This window comes from Topomyia yanbarensis, chromosome 2, assembly GCF_030247195.1.
Source record: "Topomyia yanbarensis strain Yona2022 chromosome 2, ASM3024719v1, whole genome shotgun sequence".
Classification (NCBI taxonomy): domain Eukaryota; kingdom Metazoa; phylum Arthropoda; class Insecta; order Diptera; family Culicidae; genus Topomyia; species Topomyia yanbarensis.
In genome coordinates, this window is record NC_080671.1 from 27,161,038 (window position 1) to 27,182,123 (window position 21,086).

Here is a 21,086-nt window from a genome sequence, read left to right on the forward strand (position 1 = left end):
TATTTTTGTGATACGTTTGTTGTTTTATTTCCAATTGTTTTAAATAATTACAACTATATACTAAGCTTCCTAAATAGAAATTATTGTCATGACAATCTCTGAGGAGAAAGAGTTCATACTCAAAAATTGGGACTGCTTGCTCTCTGTTGTTCCAATGTTTCCTTTGGATGAGAAAAGCTGACTCTAACGTGTTTAGATTATCTACTAAAACGTATCTGACTGTGAAAAGGCACTTATTTTATGCAGATCCGGAATACTAAAAACAATTTCTGATCTCGAAACGAAAAATTTCAATTCCTATCAATTAGAGCAGTAATTCAAATCTCGTCGGTTATCCTAGAGCAGTAGTCGTTCAGACGAAACACTCTACTAAAATATTCTTACTCCTCAGCGTCATTCGTTTATTTTTAGCAACGAGTAGTAATTACAAAAGCTAACGTGTAGTACCTAAGATAATTAAGTACGGTGATAATATCTCCAAACTTCCTATATTCCTAGATTAGCGTCGACATGTTAAAATAATCGCCGTAACCGTTCATTACGACCTACAAAGCCACTTAAAGTTACTAAATTAATATCACTAAAATCACAGTTACTCACACGCGCACACTCGTCGCGATCTCACCATGAACGCACACACACACACTCATCAACTCACACTCCCGTTAGCAGTTAAGTGGCGTACAATTAACCCCCACTTCGGTACACTTACACTCCAGGCACGGACCGGACAGTTCGGAAATTATTCGGCCCACCCTGTACATCCGACCGTAGATGTTACAACCGGCCAGCTTCAGTATGCCGACCGTGTCCTTCAGGCTGTACACCTTGGACTTCATCGTTATCTCCGCCGTGCCCTCGGAGTGATGCTGCTTCAGTTTGTTAATGTCGACCGGATTCACCACGTAGGTCGTCTCCGAGTGGGGAATGGTGTTGGGCGGTCCATCCGATATGACCTGATAGTGTTCCACGTCCGGATCGAATCCGTACCGGTCGATGTCGTTTTTGTACTCTACCTCGGTGTTTCCGGTGCCGGTGTGGAAGTTTGGCGGTAGGAACGGAAGATCCATCAGTGATGGCCGGTACAAGTTGTTGGGACCATTGGAGGCACTTTCCACTTTCAGTACAACCGTTCCGTCGTGTTGCTCCTCGTCGGATGATGGTTTGACGTCTCCCAGTAAACTGACTGAGGAATCGTAAACTCCACTGATTCGAGATGGGATCGTCCTGAATGGCTGGACTCCATCTATGTAGACGGGAGCTGCCGTGGTAGAGTTCTTGATCGCATTATCATGTGGTTGTTCGTCCTCTCGGAATAAATAACTCAGTACATTCTCCAAGCTAAACATACCGCTTGGTTCCGGTTCGGATGTGTTGTGAATGTTTTCGGCCGTTTCTAACTCCGTACCGGTAAACGAGTGGTTTGTTGGGCCGTATCCAGTCAGAGCCGCCGCAACTTCATTTCCTGCGGAATGATCTTCCACCGAATTTTCAATCGTTGAAAGATAGTTGGCATCCGTGGTAATGGAAATTATCTGTTTATCGTACTCGGCACTGTCGACGTTGTCGTTATCCAGCAGATCGTCCAGTGAAGAGTAGTTGTTCTTCGCTACCGAGTGATAGACAGAGAATAGTTTTTCTTTGTCTTCGATTAGACTGATGAGAGGCGGTGGCGGCTCTGTTCGAATCACGTCGATGAATGGGTTTGCTGGGGTTACTGTAAGATTAAAGTGGTTATCAGAATGAATTATTGGGGGTTATGTTGGTAAATATTACCTCGGAATTTGAGAGCTGTAGTGTTTAACGGTAGCCTTACAGAACGATCTTCGGTGGTCAGCTCTATCGGGGAGACGGTTGTCGCATAGGGTTCATAGTAAAACTCATCCTTTATGTGATCCTTTGGGAGAAATCCACCTAGAGATAGACAATTTTTCTAATAAGTATATAAGTAGAGAAAATAAAGCTAGAGATATTATTGTTCTAGATTTCTCATACCTTTTCCGAAACAAAAAGAAAAACTGAGCGATTCTATTCTATTCTATTTTATTATAACCCTTACACAGCCAGTATTGAAAAGCATCCTGGAAAACAGTGCAGTTAGTCTGTAGTGTTTTTCTTGTCAATATTAATATTTGAATCATATTTTAATATGTCGCAAATATTAAAACGGCCAGGCCTACTGTGCAGAGTTGAGTTTGAAGATGTTTCAAAATTAGACGGCAATTAAATTATTCATTTCGTAAATAATTTAATTAACGAATTGTTTTGAATCTTAAAGGAGGAAGAAACGAGGACAACCGTGCTGACCGTTTCAGTTTAAATGGAATATAATAAATCGTTGCGAGTGACTTGGCTAAGAAGGTTAATGCCACTCCTTTGATTCTTTAGGATGGGACAGAGTTATTTACACCTTGCCCTGGTTAATAAGCCTAGGTTAAAGCGCCTTTACTCGCTCAAACAAAAGGTAAAACTATGAGCGATAAAATAAAAGTAAACCTTTTGTTTGTAGAATGAAGTTTATTTATTCGGTTAGAGTAAAATTGCCTCCTCGCCTTGATTGATGCGTTTGACGATATTGTAAACATCATCAAACAAATTTGTGCATCAGTTTTAAAGAACCTCTGACAGACAATTGCTTTAAGATAGTTACGCCTCGATAGTGGTGCATCGAGGAGACCCTAGAGAACATATGAGCCTTTTTTATGTTTTGTGTTTTTTCATGCTCTGCACCAGCCCAAACTAACGATCAACCACTAGCCTGTGCACGCTGGCGTGGCTGACTGGTGGTTCAGAGTGGATTGGTTTTTTCAGAGTGTGATTAAATGTTTTTTCAACCTTTGTAGAGCGCGAATCTTAAGAATTAATAAGAAATTCTTTCCATACAAACGAATTCAATTTTCTTTAGTTCTAAAGAATTTAATTTTGAAATTTTCCCTTTACTCTGCATGAAGTACAGTCCAGCCTACTATTGGTGTCAACCAGCCGGGACTGCTGGAAAAATATATCGCTGAGTAATTTTACCGAGAGAGAAACATCTGCAGCGACAACGCCGGTTCTCCACCTGGAGGTTTTTCCCTGTATGGTCAAGTGTTCGTGAGCGAACAACCACAATAAATTGCATATTCTCTCATATACACGCACAATATCACATTCCAAACGTACAAATGCTCGTGGCCTTCGCGATAACAAAAACCTGGTCACAAATGCAAATAAGCAATTGCGAAGTTCACTCCTGATACCGCGTATGTGAATTAATAAATACTAAAACGTTCACTAGTCGTCGGGGTGTTATCTTGTTTGAAAACTTAGGTGTGCGTGGCTGATCGCGATGGACTCGACCGTTGTATGTTAACGTTTTGGTCGCGTGTGCTGGCGAGTATGAAACCCGTGTTCGTGCGATCATGAATCGGTCACGTCCGGAAATCTTCCTCCGTCTTAGCAGCTTAGGTCCATACATTCAGTTGGACCAATAAAAAATGACACTTATATACACTGAACAACACGTTTCACGGTGACATGACCGGGAACTCTAGTGATATGGAGGAACTCACTTTATTCTAGTATATGAACCGTACACCGAAAACTAAATGTCATATTCACAGTTCGCGCACGGTTACGAAACAGAATTTATACACGCGAAGTTACATACATGTTAGCACATGCGACATAACATAACATACAAACGCTTGAACTTTTCGCGATGATACGATCGTAAAGTCCCTACGCCGGCACATATCTCAACCGCACAATGCACATTCAGAATCACGGCCCACTGCAATTGGCCTTGAGCAGTGTTGTAGTGAGTGACATTTCCCATTTCGACTGCAATTGTAGTGAGTGATTCTGATGGGGAGCCCTTTCAAGAACCAGGAGGAAAACTCTCTATAAAATATTCGATTATAGTAAAAAGGCTAAGGGTTTGATTCCTGAAAGTAAACTTGAACAATCAGGGAATTTCAGATAGTTTAAATTGATCTGGAAAACCTGTAATTTTTAGTGAACTGACTGACAAATCACGGAACGATTTCAAATCGACGTTAAACTATTCTTCACAAATAAACGGAGAACGGTATATACCTAACTTTTCTGAGATAGGCATACGTTTCTTATAACATTTTTTTAAAGAATGTCCAAATTTAAGGGGGTGTCTGGTGTAAAGTGCTCAAACCGAAAGTTATTTTGTTTTACGATTTTGAAGGCAAGGCACTTTGTGTAATGTTAGATTTATTTATTCATTTATTATGAACAAAAAATATTTTCAGTCCCGCGGAGCATTCCAAGATTAGACTCCAGCCATTTCCACGTCGAGGAGCACCGCGATTTGAAAAGTTTAGACTAGAAGTTACTCGATGAACCAAAAAAATAGAAAAAAAAACGATTTTCGAAAAATGGCTTCATGAAAACCGAAAAATCCGATATTTTACTGTAAAATTCGTTCGCTTAATAGGGAAAATTGTTTTTATTCAGTTTTCTGTGTTTCATCGATAGGCTACATATATTGTGAATTCTCATAAAAAATCAAGCCAATTCGCCGTTTATTTCGCTTGGCCACCGAGATTGCGGAAGACTATTCAAGAGGTTCAATACTAATAATTTAGCGAATAAAACAGAATTCGATTTGTTGCCCACTATGGCGCCTTTAAGAAGCATCGCTGCAAAACCCAGTTAAAATAAAAGCCTCTTTTTATCGTATTATCAGTGAGAGAATTGAAAGCCATTCTCACAATGACATAAATATGGATCTTTCCGCGCGAAATAATCAAGGCAATGCATGCGATCGATCTTCATAGATATGATTTAATTTTAGGGGAATCGCTCAATATATAATTCAATTTTTTTGCCGATGGAATCGCACATCGGTCCATGAGAGCAGCCCCGTTTTTGACAAATTGTTTAAAAAACTTGATTTTCTTTTGATTATCATATTATAAATTTGTTATTTGGTCTAGAAGCAATCCGCGTTAAGGTTTTAAAGAAGATTGGTTCAGGAATCTAGAAAAAAACGCACTCGCGTTTAGCAGCAGTGCTGCAAATAAGCATTTTTTCCAATTGAAAATTAAAATTATCTCGCAACACGGATGTTGTAAAATTTAAAGTTCTAATGACGTTGTGTTACTTAGGCATTTTTACATAAAAACACGCAAAATATCAATATAATTTGAAACCATCCGGAGATACAAGGTCTTTTAAATATTGATTAATGAAAATGCAAATTCGAGTTATTTCCTTCGAAGCATTATATCTAGGGATCGGAGGCGGTGGTCAAATATTTTCGCCCGCGTCCATTACCACCTATTTTTATTGGGTGCCATTTAATATTATTTAAAAAAAGTCTTCATTTTCATTTCATTGCTTTCAAAATTGCACACTTTTTGTCATGTAATTTTAAATAATCGTTGATTTGATGACATCGTAGGGAAACACGTATTCGCCGGGCGATGTCAATTGAGTTGACAGTTCTTAGGACTTACCAAACTGATTTCTATGTTTGTTTAATGTTGATTTGACCAACTAGGGAACTAATCCACAGCGCATTAAATGTGCATAGGGAAAACGCATGGTTTTGTCTGAGTCGTATGATGAGTTCAATCATGTATGAGAATTTAGAATTGACAATTCGCGAGAATGATAAAAAACCAGTTACCAATTTGCTTCGGTAATATCAGCACGACAAACAAATGTTTTGGTATCACGTTCATTGATTTGTTTTTAGTTCATGAAATCTTGATCATTACATGTTTTTCTCATTGTATTAAATAATTTCAAATACGTTTGTGTTATTTACTATATAAACCATATTCCATAATAAGCTCGATAATATTATAGCTTAATTTTTGTGTTATAAGGCGACAAAGCCAAGAGACCCTTTATTTCTTGGGTCTTTTGCATATTCTGGTTTTGATATGTTGTTGTTTTAGATTAGTAAATTATGTTATTCCTGTTTTCATGCCATAAGATGCGACAAAAACAGTACTCTCTATATTTCATTTCTTGCTTCTTTTAAACTTCCTATTGTTTTGTAATAAATTAGTAAATTAGTTCATGATCAATTCGTGATAAACCTACTTGCCTCTCTTTCTAGCTGTTGGGATAAGTGTCGGTACTGTCCCGGCCAGGACCAGCGCGGGGGAGAAGAACATTTAGCAATTTCGGATGGGTGGTTTGAGATTTTTCCCTGACTGCTGGAGATACAGAAAGCGGAATGGCGAAGGTTTTCTAGTTCCATGATTCTTGTTCTCGCAGGTTGTGAGAATGAGAGGGGGTTTTGGTACTGAGAATGTTGTGCTGGGGCTTCCTTCGAAGGTCGCAAAACAAAACGTTTCTTTCAAATTACTTCTCTTCGAAATATATTTTTCCTCTCAAGGTTCCATGTTACCGATGTTGCATTCAAAATTCTGTTCTATGGATTCTTTGAACAATTTTATCTCAATTAAATTTGTTGTCGTTTTTAGTTTCGTTGAAAATTACGAATTTAAACACGATCGAAAGACTCTCCCTTTAGAAACATTTAAGATCAGTGATCCTCATTTTAGTAGCCACGGATCAAACTTCTTACCTTAATTATGCATAATCAGAATATTGAAAATAGTGCCTGCTCGTCCATTTTGCTTTGCACCTTTCTTTCTTTTACTTAGTTGAAGTTGGTGTAAAAAATGTAAAAATCTTCAATAACTTTGAATCGAATGCGTATTTTTACATTCAGTCTACAACAATATTATGTGGTTTTAATACCGCCATATTTGTCTGGAAATCGATTGCACGAAAAGTCACAGTGGAAAAGTTTTATTAAAAATGAAGGGGGTTGCCATAGAAAACAGTTTGTAAATCGATAACCTTTAGTGCTACAAGATCAAGTTCTTCAACAAAATTCTGCATTATAAGCATTTCTAAAACTTTGTCGAAGATACACACTTTCTACCTCGACAGTATAAAAAGCTATTTTTGGTAGTTCGATCATAGTAGGCTACGCCCAATTATATTTTTTTCAGATTGTGAGGAATATTCATACGAACAATTCCTGCAATGACACTCTGTGAATATGTTCGATGGTTTGACCCCTAGTGAACCACGATTACTGTGGGGCGCCACGACCACTTTTCTCTTAGATGGGCGGGAATCCATCTTCAAAGTCTCGCTGGTGACAAACATGTATTCTAGAGTACGCGGAGACTACGCGCATAGTGAAGTAAGCGAAAGTGAAAGTTGATTTTTTTCCTAACTTGAATATGTAGGAGTCAACAGAAACATCTACGAGCGCATGCGACGCAACCAGTTGTGCCGATACGCTGATTCCTCTCTCTGGGATGATGCCTATCATATCTACAAGACTCCAACGACGAAGCACTGGAGAAATATTCTAAAATAAGGAAAACTGCAGGACTTCTCTACAAACTACAAAGGTTAGTGCTGCTGCCAAAAACAGGTAAGTGTCCTAAGGATCCTTCATCCTACAGATATGTTATATTTACCCCAAATGAGAAAAATTAGGATGAAAACCAATTTTTCTCCATTAAGAAGAAAATTGGGTTAAACCACATTTGCGCATAAAGGGTACAAAACCTATAAGTAAATTAGCGATGGAACTAGCGAGTGACTTCGTCTCATCAGAATCCGGCACTAACTTAGTGACAAGACTAAGCTAGCACCGGATTGACGCTAGCTCCAAAGAACACAATTTGTGTTCCTGAGCAAACTCCTAGTCAAGCGTGATGTCCCGCCAGAAAGTCAATCCGGCAATCCGTCACCAAGTTAGCGTCAGATTCTGATGAGACGAAGGTGAAATGCAAATATCATAACTAATTTAAACCAATATGTTTGCTGAATTTACTCGGGAAACTATTGGAGGGGGATATTTCCGAAGAACGATTAAGATTTGTAGAAGAACCTATACAGATTCCCGAAAGCGAAGACTGAATATTAAGAAGACTGGTAACTCTGTCCAGAATCTGGAGACAATAACAGCAACGTACTTCCCATAGTGATGCACTCACACATACACTTTTACATTAAGCGTCCTACCTTCCTCCAATAGAGGCGCTGTAACTTCTGGCGCTTCTCGTTTGTATGGGGGAAGGAAAGAGATATCAGTCTTCTTAATATCTAGTCTTCGCGGAAAGGCAAGTGGATGATATTCGAACAGTGATCAAATAAAAAGAAACAAGGAAACTGCGTCGTGACAACTGTAGACATCAAGACCAGCGGGAGGGTTCCAGGGTGAGCATAATTTTGAAGAATTATTCCCAGAACCAAATGCGAGTCAATGGGACAAACAGGGAGCAGAAATCGTTTAGAATGACGGCAGGAGTCTCACAAGACTCTATCCTGGGTCGAACGCACTGAAAAGGAATATATAAAGGCATGCTGGCGCTTAAACTGTCTAGAAACGTAAAGATCTTCGAATTTGAAGACGAAATCGTAATAACGGTACCTACTGTGATAGACGCCGGAACAAGTGAAAATGTGGACGATGGAGGCGATCGAGTAGCACCTACAACATGTTCTAGAAAAACGACAAAAGTTATTGGTTGCATTACAATGACAACAGAATTGCAAAAAAGACACGACTGTTGCATGTGTGAAACACAGCTGCTGCACGTTACATCTTATTTATTTGTATTGCTAATGTTATCTGAAACAATCAAATTTAACACATATTATGGATGTTTTTTGCAACGTCTTTGTGACTCTACTGCACAGCTAAAACAATTTTGTTGCAAGCATCATCGCGAAAACTGGAAATGGCATTATTATTCAATTTGTCAACAAACTTTATTCTGGATACACTTAGAAAACTTTTACTCAACTTGAGTTTGTAACATAGTAGAAATGAAAACGACCGCCATATTTATTGATAGAATGAATTGTTCCTCGATAAAAGTTGCTGACGAACAGTTAATATGTTTACATCTTATGATCAGAACCAAAAATTATTGAATTGATTACTCTCGAAAAAAGCATATTTGAACACAAGAAGATTATAATTATAATAATAATAATTAAAATTACAATTATTAAGAATATACACACTATTGAGCTAAATGTAACCATTACATCACAAAAATGTATAGTTGGTGCGAAATGAGTACTGAAACACAACCGTTAGGGTATCCCAACATGCCATAATGTTAAAAAAAATCATCGGGCTCACTTCTGAAATGAAAGGTTAGGGTATTAGGAGCACTTTCTTCTTCGGAGTGAATTTGCTAAAATGCTCCCTACTGGTGGCGAATTTTGATTTTTTGAAAAATGGGCCGATTTTGGGTAAAATTTCAAATGCGTGCCTCTTGAAGTGTTCCTGAACGACCTAAGATTTTTTCAGCATTTTTTTATTTTCTGAATGTCCTAATGCAGAAGTTTGGTTAGTTAGTTTGTACAAATTTTGAATTATAAGAGCGGCAGAGCCATTAAAACTTTGTAAAAAGTGAAATTTTTGTTGTTTTTCAGTAGTTTTTCTTCAAAACTGGGTATCTACAAAATTTTAAAAGTAAAGAAAACACTTTATATAGTTGAGCCTAATACAGAGGCGTAATTTTGCAGAAGAAAGTGTATAGCTACGGCCAACGGGGTATGAGTGATTTAAGTTTTTGTTAAATAACCTTTTGACATTTTCTGATATTCATCAAAAATAACTCTGTTCTACAAAATAAAACAACTGAAGTGTGTTTAGTCCGCATATTATTTTTCGGAAAATAGAAGGAAAATGATGAAAAATGGCGTTTTTCGCTTGTCTCTAGCACATTAGATTCGGTTTTTATGAGCATATGACGATTTTTTTTAAATTATTTTGTATACTAATAGCAACCTAGCGGGTTTGAAAATCACTAAAATTAAACAAATATGTCTAGTTAATGGCAAGTTTGGCGTACATTTGAAGGCTGAATTGATTGGCGTATTCACATTTTGTATATAAGGTCTTATTTCCATGTTAGTAACTTTAAAGTGAAGCAAAATGCAGAAGAGTGAGGTGAGTGTTGAAAAACTGATATTTATTGTCACCGATAACATAATTCCGAAATAGTCGAATTTGGGGCAAATATCATCGAAATAGTTTTACAACAGAATACAGCGCATTTTCTGACACAATTATTATGTTGAAGATGCCTCCTAGAGGTAATTATTGAGAATTAACTCTTAAAAAAATAATTAGAGACTTGGCGTCATTAGCAAAATTATCATTATTTTTATAAGTTAAGTTACAAAAAATCATCAGATGCTCATTAAACCTCGTCCTGGCATATTAAAGACGTACAAAAAACGTCATTGTTTATCATTTTCCTTCTATTTTCCGAAAAACAATGTGTGGTCAAAGCACATTTTAACTGATTTATTTTTTGGAACAGCATTATTTTTAATGAATTGCTAAAAATGTCAAAGGTTATCTAACAAAAACTTAAATAACTCATACCACATTAGCCGTAGCTATACACTTTCTTCAGTAAAATTACTCCCCTTTATTCAACTATATAAAGTGTTTTCTGTACTTTTAAAATTTTGTAGATACCAAGTTTTGAAGAAAAAACACTGAAGAAAAATAAAAATTTCACTTTCTACAAACTTTTAATGGCTCTGCCGCTCTTATAATTCAAGATTTGTACAAACTAACTAATCTAACTTCACCTTCGAATCTCCAGAAAAATAAAAAAAAATGCTGAAAAAAATCTAAGACGAAGGGACCACTTCATCAGACATAAATTTGAAATTTTATCCAAAATCGGCCCATTTTTCAAAATTCGCCACTAGTAGGAAGCGTTTTATCAGATTCACTCCGAAGAAGAAAGTGGTCCTAATACCCTAACCTTTCATTTAAGAAGTGAGCCCGATGACTTTTTTTTAACATGATGCCATTTTGGGACACCCTAACAACCATGCTCTGCTAAGCCCCATGCATAACAGACTCAGATATCACTCCGTTAAAAGATCAATAACTTCTTTAAGCAAAGTCGGATTGACTAGCAGTTTTCGACAAAGTTTTAGGCAATTCAATTATCTTTCCTATTTTCACATACAGTGATAATTTGTTGTATACAGTGCCACCTAGCGGAGAACATTGATCGAATAGCTGGATTTGTCCGATTTGCTTGAAATTTGGAGCAAGTACTCCGGGTGGGACTCGAAATTGGCTCAGGGATGGGCCGATGGTGGTCATTTTTTTTTCTTGTGATTCTAAAGTACAGGTGTTACTAAGAAAATTAGCAAAAATGGAAGGAGTAAGTGAGAAAGCCATGCAAACAGCGATCAGGAAGTTTGGTGACAATATCACGAAAACCGGTCGAAAAAGGGTCCTGCCAATCTTCGTTTTGATCATCGTATACTTAAGTCAAATGATCAACGTACTAAAGAACGTTTGAATCGACGAACCTATACGAAGCAGAAAAAATCGCAATGCAGTACAGAACAAAAAGCATCAATCAAGCTTAGAGTACGATACGATGCTTTAACTTTGGCGAACCATCGCATAAGTTAGCACTGAAAATGTCGCAGACCTCAATTATATACTTTTGCAACATGATAATTGTTCATTAAGATATTCGTATAGACTATTTCTTGTCAGATGGATTATCTAACTAAATAAATAAAAGATGTACCAGACATTACACACCCATCATTTCTGTAAATGGCTGTGAAATAAATATAAATAAGTATCTTATAAAAGTTGCTAAGGTGTAGCATCCAACCATACATCAATTGAAGATAGATGACCATATTTTTGGTTTACAAACTCCTCTCTAGTCTTCTAATTTCTTATATTTTCCTTACTTTTGTCTCTTCTTTCGCATTCTTTAAGTTTTCACTTTGCGCTGGGCTGTAGGCCTGCACTTAAATTAGTTCAGCTGAAACATACCATGCTAATATCGTAATAGATATTGAACAAGATTTGTAATAGAACACTTCGACCATATTGACCATATCTGAACTTCAATCCGATAAAATATAATCTGCAAAGTATTGTAATGATTTCCAAATAAGCTCGAAATTGTGATAGGAGTCTAAAGCAAGAACATATCATTACAGCTACAAATATTTTCTTAAGGAATGCCGCGTCTCCATACCCGCTAACATAGTTGAGATCGACGGTGTGGTCCTCAATTCGAATTGGTCATGAGTGGAACGACTGAAGCACGGAGTTGACCGTGCTTCAGTCGTTCCACGCATGCTCCAGCGAGTGAAGATTTTGAAAATAAATCACACAAGACAAGACAAAGTTGTATGACCCTTCAGACCCGCACTGGATGACTTTTGGCGTGACTGCTTTGCCTAATTACATCTTCTTCGACAAAGTTCGTCGGCCTGTTCGGCTGTTTGGACCGTACGTCATTTTTTGCACTGAATACAAAAGTTTCGGCTCATTGTAGTCCTCATCAATGAAAAACGAACTTCTGTACGTCAGTTCAGTTGCAATTTTCATCTTTAACGGCACTTTAAAAAAATCGATTGATCTTCCGTCGATCGTGAAATTCTAATCCCATTCTAATATCAAAACAATACAAATGCCCTCCCTTACCTTCAGTCCTAGTAGGCGGCGAAAAGCCGCTACCCACCGCCGGCAGCTTCTCCTCGAGCCGGAACAGTGCATGCTCGGTGCTGATATCCTGCTTCGCACTGTAAACAACCGGTTCGTACTTTTCCTTGTGGTTCGAATAGTACACGTTCTTCTCCGGATACCCGACGCCGTACTTGTCGTACACCGGTACGTACGTACCTTCCTGCGGTGCTTCGTACTTCGCCGGAATGAACTTCTTCAGCTCGTTCTTGAACAGTTCCTGCTTCGAGTGGATATCATACTTTGCCAGTGCATCCGTGTCGTAGTCGTAGTCCGAATCGTTTATCATGTCGTGCTTGTCCCGAATGATGTGGGCATTGTACTGATTATTTTTACCTTGCAGATCATAGTTTTCCGTTAATGCAGGATAGTTCAACGACGGATCGTAACTGTACTCATACTTGGGCGGTTTGAATGGAACTCCCGGGTGCATATCATGGTCACTGAGTATTCCATATGATTCGTAACTTTCGGTAATGATTGGATAACTGGACGGGGTCGGCTTGTAGAAATCGTATGGTACAGCTAGTGGAATCGGGGCTTCGTTCTTCTTCACAGCATCAGCCGGGAGGAAAGGTATAATCTTCAAATTCGGAAGACTTGGAGGAAGCGTAGGTTCACCGTAGTCCATGTTGATATCTGATTCAAGTATCGAGGGGATGCTGCTCGGTCGATGGAATTCTCTAATAGGAATTGGTTTTCGCGTTACTGGACGAGGTTCGGTTCGGTTTTTGGTGTTCTGCTTGACAGAATCATTCCTAGTCGATTCGAAGATATTTGACAGTTCCGTCAGCAGAGCCGATAAAAGATTGTTCTCTTTGGTGATCAAAGGTTTCGTCGCGTTCTTTTGGGTAACTGGCTTGGGTTTTGGCGTTGTCGTAGTTACCGGAACCTCTGTTACAGTTTGTGTGACATTCTCGTTAAATGCGAGTTCGGTATCGTTCACAGTCTTAAATTCAAGTTTATCTTGATCTGTAACAGCAGTTGTTGCAACTGTGCTAGTCATTTCTGCATCCTCTTTTGTGGTGGATTCTGAATCATCTTCACTTTCCTCCAAGGTAGTCGTCTCTAAAGACGATTCAGTTGTTACCAATTCCGACATATCCTCACTTCTGGAATCGGTTGTTGAACTTTCTTCTGTATCAGTTTCCGAAGTTGTACTTTCTAGCTCAAATTCTTCAGTTGTCACCACATCGCTTCGATCGGTGATCGCTGCTTCCGTTACCGCTCCAACCGTGGTAGTTGCAACAGTAGTAATTCCTACTGGTCCGATGATCACTGTCGTTGGCAGTTTTTCTGTTTCATAACCAACAAATTTGTCATTGGGTCGCTTTGCGGTAACTGGTGTAATCGGCAAAGGTAACTCAGTTTTTGCTATGCTTTCGATCTTTGCATGTAATGACTGCAGGATAGATTCTACGGCTGACTTGTTAACCGTATCGTCTACCTTTACGATTACTTCGATCGGTGGTTCGGTTGTGGGTTTTTTCGTCAATGCAGGGTCAGTTGTAGTTCTGATAGGTTGTTCTGTTTTGGGTGTCATTTCAGATTCCGTCACCATGATTTTGCTAACGTATACTTCGGATGCCCTAGTAGAAGTAGATACTTCTGACGATTCCAAGTCCGTGAGTGAGTTAGAGACATCCGTAAGGTTCTCCTTCAGTAACGAATCCGATTCCAAATCTTGGAATGCTGGTTCGCCTTTGGTTAACTCGATCGCGACTGGGATTGTTGTATTTGACGGTTGAGTTGCTCGGGCGGTTGATGTTGTTGGTGCTTCCGTCGTAGTCGAGCTGGTAGTTGAAATTGTCATCATTGTTATAGATTTAGTAGGCGATGCCGTCGTAGTAGACGATGTCGTAACAGCAGGCGATGTTGTTACAGTGGACGAAGTCGTTGAAGTTGTGGTAACCGGTGTCGTTACCCTGGGCTTTGATTTTCGAACAGTACTCGCTCGTAGTATGGGTGGAATAGTAGTTCTCGACGGGAAGTTGAAGTCTGGTTTTTCAATGTAGATTGTTTGTGGTTCTTGAATAATCTCTACTCGGACGGTGTGAACCTCGGTTGTCCTCTCTGTAGTGGGAACCAGCTCCGTCGAAACAGATGTAGTTGTATTAACCGTTACAGATGAATTTGTTTCCAGCAAATCATCCGAATTGCTGTCGATGAACTCCAACCCTGCCTTCAGAAAATCGAAAAAGCTCTTTTCCGAAGTACTGCTCACCGGAGTCGCTTCAGTAACCTGTATTTCGGTAACGTTTTTACTCTCCTCCTTTGGTGCATCGGGATCTGGGCCGAACAGAATGGAGAAGAAATCGAATGACTCCTCCTCATCTTCGATTTTGCGAGCAAACGTTTGTTCTGGAATAAGATTGATGTTATCGAATGTTCTATAAAATTTTCGATAAATTATATCATAACTTACTACAATCGTATCGTACTGCACAGCACTCGCCACGAGGAACCCTTGGCGTGCAACCCTTAATAGCCGGAGCACATTTCTTCGGCGTGCACTTCCTAGCGCCCCGAATACAATAGCAAACCTCGCACGGATCTTGCGAAGTAATTCGTTCCCCTTCCGGGTAAGTCTTCCCGTTTACTTCACAACCGTTGTTTCTATAACTTTTCTGTTCTACCGTTCGCAGATAGTGGCGATTGTTGATCCTTCGCACCGGATTCGGTGACTCGGTTGAAGTAATTTCGTTCAGTGGTATCTTGCCGGTGCAGTCGTACCGAATCGGACAGCAGGCCGAGTCGATGAAGATCGGCGCACATCGTGGATTTGGCAAGGCACACTTCGGTTTGACACACTTCTGGCGCCCGTTGATGCAGTAGCAGTAGGAGCACAGCGAGGATGTAGTCATGGCCGACCCCGATTTGTAGACGGTACCATTGACGATGCAAGCTGGAAAACGTACGAGATTATAAATTGGTGCTCATTTCGAAGGCGAAAATAGCTTACCTCCACTTTCCTCTACGTCGTCGTCATCTGATCGTCTTAGCAGCGAATTTGGATTGGACAATCGATCTTCGGCAGCTTTCTCGTAATAATCCAGGAAATGAATCTTCTTACGGTCCCCGTTATTTTTGTTGGCTAAATGGAGCTTCGAGCACTGAAGATAAGGGCAGCAGGCTCCACTCTTGTGCACGAGGATGCAACCCCGTGGCGGTGGGATTGGTTGTTCTTGAAAGAAAAATAATTGAAAATCTTAGATAAAGCACTTTTAGCTAAAGGAAATAATGTTTACTTTCACATTTTGTTAGTAATTTTGATAAGATTAAGAATATTTGTCGAGAAAACTATTTTCACATTGTTTTCAACTCTTTAACCGTGGTATAATGCTTATGTAATGCACTGTATGCGTGAGTATACTCAAAAAATCTTCATTTGTTTACAAATTCACCGAACAATAATCGTTATTATTCTATCATATATTCTGAAGAACCAACAAACACCATTTAGTTCGTTCAAGTCTTAGCTTTCGCCTGGAGCGGTTGTGTTTGCTAGCAGATAATAACAACACAGGCTGTTTTTACCATTTTTTGTTAACCATTTCTTGTTAACGACCTATTGAGTCAATTTGTCAACAGTTGTTACGGCATTTAATTAGCAAGGGACTGGAAGGTGAAGTATATTTTTCAATATTAAGAGCCATAGTACTCAAGGGAGAGCAAGGAGTTGAAGGGAGAATGTTGAGAAAAGCGTGGAAGGATCATATATGCAAGCTTAGAGCTCACCGGCGTCTTAACTGTTTGTCTGCTACCGTAGGAGTCAAGATCTTTTTGCATTAGAAATGCGAATTACCTGAGTCTACAGTATGTCCGGACTAGCGTAAAGTAGCTTCTTACTTCATGCTGTCGGAACTAGGGTTCGTCGCGGTTGCGGTATTTACCGCAACCGCGCGGTATGTACCGCACCCGCACCGCAAAAACTGCGGTGCGGTAAGACACTTTTTCTTGCGGATGCGGTGCGGGAAATGAGCATTTACCGCGCGGTATTACCGCAACCGCGCTTAAAAAAATAATTGATAAGTCTGCAGTCTGCATTAAAAAGTGAATTAAAACTTTGACTTTTACCATTTAAGCACGACGAAACTTATTACCTTACAATAGGGAAACATAATAAACATTTGATTGCTCTAATTTCCATGGACTTGACAATGATTGGAAAATAAATCCGAATATAATCTGTATTCGACCTATCGCTACTTGATTTTTTACATTTTGTTTATTCTAATATGATAAAACAATCTGTTACTAAGAAATAAAATCTATAAGCTATGTCCAATATAATTTGGCATCAGTATTTTTACGACATATTTTGAACACTTTTAAAAATTTACAAGCGAACCTTTTCAAATATATAAAATGCACAATACAATCATTGAAAAACAATTGAATTGCACTGTCAAATCCAATTTAAAAATGCATCATTTCTCCCGATTCCTCTTGACAATCGTGGAATTATGAATCGTTTACGATGACATTTTCTCAACTGTGAATTTTGATTAAATTGGAGAACTTTTGATTAATTTGGAGAACTTAAAAGTTTTCCTATTGATTGCTGCGGAAGAAGGTTTTTGTATGTATAATGATGAAGTACATGTAGGGTTCGCAGTACCGACCCTTTTTGTCGAGAACCGGTACTACGGTACTGAAGCCCTTTTTTAAATTCGAAAAGAGCTTCAAAATGAAATTGAATGCTGAAACTGATGACCTTATTCTCAGATGATTGATTTGTGCTGATCAAAAAACATGTTTATTGTTTTTAATTGATTCGGAATGGCATGACTCATTTCAGCAGAAAATATTTTTCGTATGCGGCACCTTCTTTTATTTCGAAATCTAGGCCACTATGAAATCAATAACTGCTAAGCGGTGCGACTTTTATCGACTTTAACAGATGGTAAAAGTAAGAAACACTATTAATAACAGTAAATCAAAGCGAGAATGGCAGTAAATCCGAGCAGGTTGCTCGCTTTTCCTCTCTTGATTTGCTGTAAATTGGTTTCGACCTGCATACCAAGGCTCTTTGCTTTCCTGTAAACTATGGAGTTTTGCTGAATTTTCCTATCACTAATAATCACAAATCGCCCCATTTGGAGTAGCTCACCAAGTCTAAAATTGTTAGCTGCTAAATCGCTGTTCTTTATTTTATACATAAAGGTTTAAGAGCAAACCAAAGACATGATTTAGACCATAGTCTTATTACGTGCCACGCAGTAAAAAATGGAAACCAATCAGAATGTCGCTAATAAAAAAAATCATAGCAAATTTTTACGTCTCTTACGCTAGATGTGAATATTATGAAATTTAGTACAAGATCGTTAAAATTTAATAATAACAATATAAAGAATTTAAACATTCCGTTCAGTACAACGGGAGCTAGTAAGGTTTAACTTATAGAAGGTAAGTAATATGATTAAAAGTCATCTTGCAGACCGATATTTTGAAACATGTCCCCCTAGAGAATCCACATATTTTTCATAAAAAAATTGTATGGTACCGAAAATATCGGTACTGGCTTTTCTTCAGTACCGGTATTACGGTACCAAAAATGGGTCGGTATTCCCGGGATTTTCGGTACTGGTATTACCGGTACCACAACCCTAAGTACAGCTACATTTCATATGATTTCAGTGCTATGCTAAGATTTACCTTGTTTCGAAAGTATTTATCTCAAAATGTACGGAATTTTATTGATAAAACTTGCAAAGTGTCAACTTTTTTAATTTTTTAATGAATGTTACATTCTGAGGAGTCCGTCAAAGTTAATGTACGTGTAAATAAGAGTAATATTTTATTATATTTGGTTATTCAAAAAAATTAATAATTTTTCAACACACTTTTCAAAAATACAGAATTTTACCGCATTTACCGCATTACCGCGCGGTGCGGTGCGGTAAATGCAGTGCGGTTGCGGTAAGCGGTGCGGTTTTATTATTTTTTTGCGGTTGCGGTGCGGACTATCCATTTACCGCCCACATCCGCACCGCGACGAACCCTAGTCGGAACCAACAAAAAGTTAAGTTACAATAAACTTCCACACTAAGCATCAGCAGAAAAGCTATAAAAAATCATAACAAAAAATTAGCACGAGTGCTTTGCAGGTTCCATAGGTTAGAATTAAGCTATTCTTGAGGGAGAGGTCTAAGCGCTCTTATGCAGAAATAATAAAAAAATGTTACTTTTAAACACTCAGGAAAGAATTTTGCTATTATTTTGACTCTGACTCTGACAGATAATTTTTTAACCTGGAGGATCCGGGAAAAGGAAACAAATCTTCTATTCTCAAACTGCCAAGCAAGGCATTTAAAATGTCACCTCCAATAGATCAATCCCTTCCGATTTTGGAAATGTACTATAAGTCATGCTCCACCCGACCTACCTAGGAATCCAGCGGACATCGTGATGCAAGGACGAACTCGCTGGAGTTGTAGCAAGGCCTCGGCAAATAGAGCTGCTGCTTCCAAGCAGAGCAATTATTCACAAGGGATGGGTACTTGCGCAGTAGGAAGTTTGGAAGACCCTTTCTTCGAAAGCGAAAGACCAGGGTACAGAAACCGTGTCCCTCTTTACACCGAAAAGGCCAAGAGCTTCACCAGGTGATCCGAGACCAGGAAGTTCCAAGGAACACAAGCAGACTCCATAGTGGTACGCGTAGCGAACGAAGCAGCCGCTAAAGTAAGTAAAACAATGAGAAATCGGCGGCAGTACAAAATGGAAGGCGAACAACAAGGATAGGTCCGAAAAGCGAAATCTCTTCAAGGGACGAAACAAAAATGAAGCACTCATAGTCAAAGCTGATAAACAACTGGACAATGCGTAATATAGACCCGGTGGTTCGCCACAGTGGTCCTTAGCATCTTGTCCAGTAACTCCTATCCCTACCTCCCCGTGGTGCCAGCTGCGGTACGAGTAACCATAGGAAAGATCGGGTAACCAACCCCGGTGGGACCATAGTGATATGCTGATAGGGAAGCGGGCTCCTCTTTTCGGAGGGTGAGTCCATCCGAGCGTCTGTTCCCCATGTTAGGGGCGGCTCAAAACAGCGTCTGTTCTCCATGTTAGGGGCGGCTGATGTATCATCCTCGTGTCAGCGTGGGACTCTAAACAGAGCTGACACGATGGTCCTCCGGCGAGACAGGGAGTTGGGGAAGGCCCAATAAGCCTCCCTGGAAAACTAAACGTTACGAACAATGCAGAAGAAATTACGAATTGGAACAATCGGCAAAGACCGCGACGAAATACGGACTACGATTGAAAACTCGGATCATGAACGTAGCACTGCATGAACTTTGCTTGACAGGGCAAAAGGTATGGAAAAGCGGGCATCAGGTGGCTACTTTCTACCAGAGCTGTGACACCACCAACAAGCTGGGAACCGGCTTTATAGTGCTGGGCAGGATGCGTCAACGCGTGATTGGATGGACTCCGATCAACGCAAGGATGTGTAAGTTGAGGATCAAAGGCCGTTGCTTCAACTACAGCATTATCAACGTACACTGCCCACACGATGGGAGCCCCGACGACGAGAAGGAAGCATTCTATGCGAAGCTGGAGGAGGTGTATAACGGCTGTTCGCAACGGGACGTGAAAGTAGTCATCGGTGATATGAAAGCTCAGGTAGGACGGGAGTAATGTTTAGAGCGGTAATCGGGCCAAACAGCTTGCACACCGTATCGAATGACAACGGCCAAGGATGCGTGAACTTCGCAGCCTTCCGCGGCATGATAGTTCGAAGTACTTTCTTCCCCCGCAAAGATATCCACAAAGCCACCTGGAGATCACCTGACCAACGAACCGAAAACCAAATCGATCACGTTCTAATCGACGGGCGATGCTTCTAAGATATCACCAACGTTCGTACCTACCGCAATGCGAATACAGATTCGGACCATTACCTAGTTTCAGTATGCATGCGCTCAAAACTCTCGACGGTCTACAACCTCGTCGTAGTCGAACGCCAAGGCCCAACAACGCGCAACTTCGGGACGGTGGGGTTGCCCAAAACTACGCACAGTGGCTGGAAGCAGCACTACCCACGGAAGAACAGCTGGGCGCAGCTACTCTTGAAGATGACTGGAGGGAGATTCGTTCCTTCCTGCTATAGCGGCACTAGGTACAGCGATTCCGAATCGAAGAAACGACTGAGTCGATGACGAATGTAAGCAGTTAATAGAGGAGAAGAATACAGCACGGGCAAGGATGCTGCAGCACGGAACGAGACAGAATGTGGAGCAATACAAACAAACACGGAACAGGCAAACCTCGGTTATCTGGAGAAAGAATCGCCAACAGGAGGAACGAGAGTGCGAAGCGATGGAACAACTGTACCGCGTAAACGGCACACGGAAGATCTACGAGAAGCTTCTTACGAACGAGTGTGAGGTGATTGAGAGGTGGAAGCAGTACTATGACGAGCCTGCCCGTGATCTCCAAGAAGTCAAGGAGGAAATCGGTCGAACAACAAAGCTGCCGGTGTAGATCAACTACCCAGCGAGCTATTGAAATACGGTGGTGAAACACTGGCTAGAGCGCTGCA

General features: G+C 39.8%; 1 protein-coding gene across 1 annotated transcript in view; it reads right to left on the reverse strand.

The window, feature by feature from the left end:
* Positions 1–21,086, reverse strand: part of LOC131678994 (uncharacterized) — a 114,822-nt gene continuing 93,736 nt past the window's right edge. Inside the window, exons 3-7 of the mRNA XM_058959500.1 lie at positions 15,504–15,725; positions 14,967–15,446; positions 12,503–14,902; positions 1,777–1,914; positions 1–1,717 (exon numbers count right to left, since the gene is read on the reverse strand). Of these exons, the coding sequence (XP_058815483.1) occupies positions 666–1,717; positions 1,777–1,914; positions 12,503–14,902; positions 14,967–15,446; positions 15,504–15,725 (4,292 nt within the window). The 3' untranslated portion in view covers positions 1–665. The remainder of the gene's footprint in view (positions 1,718–1,776; positions 1,915–12,502; positions 14,903–14,966; positions 15,447–15,503; positions 15,726–21,086) is intronic.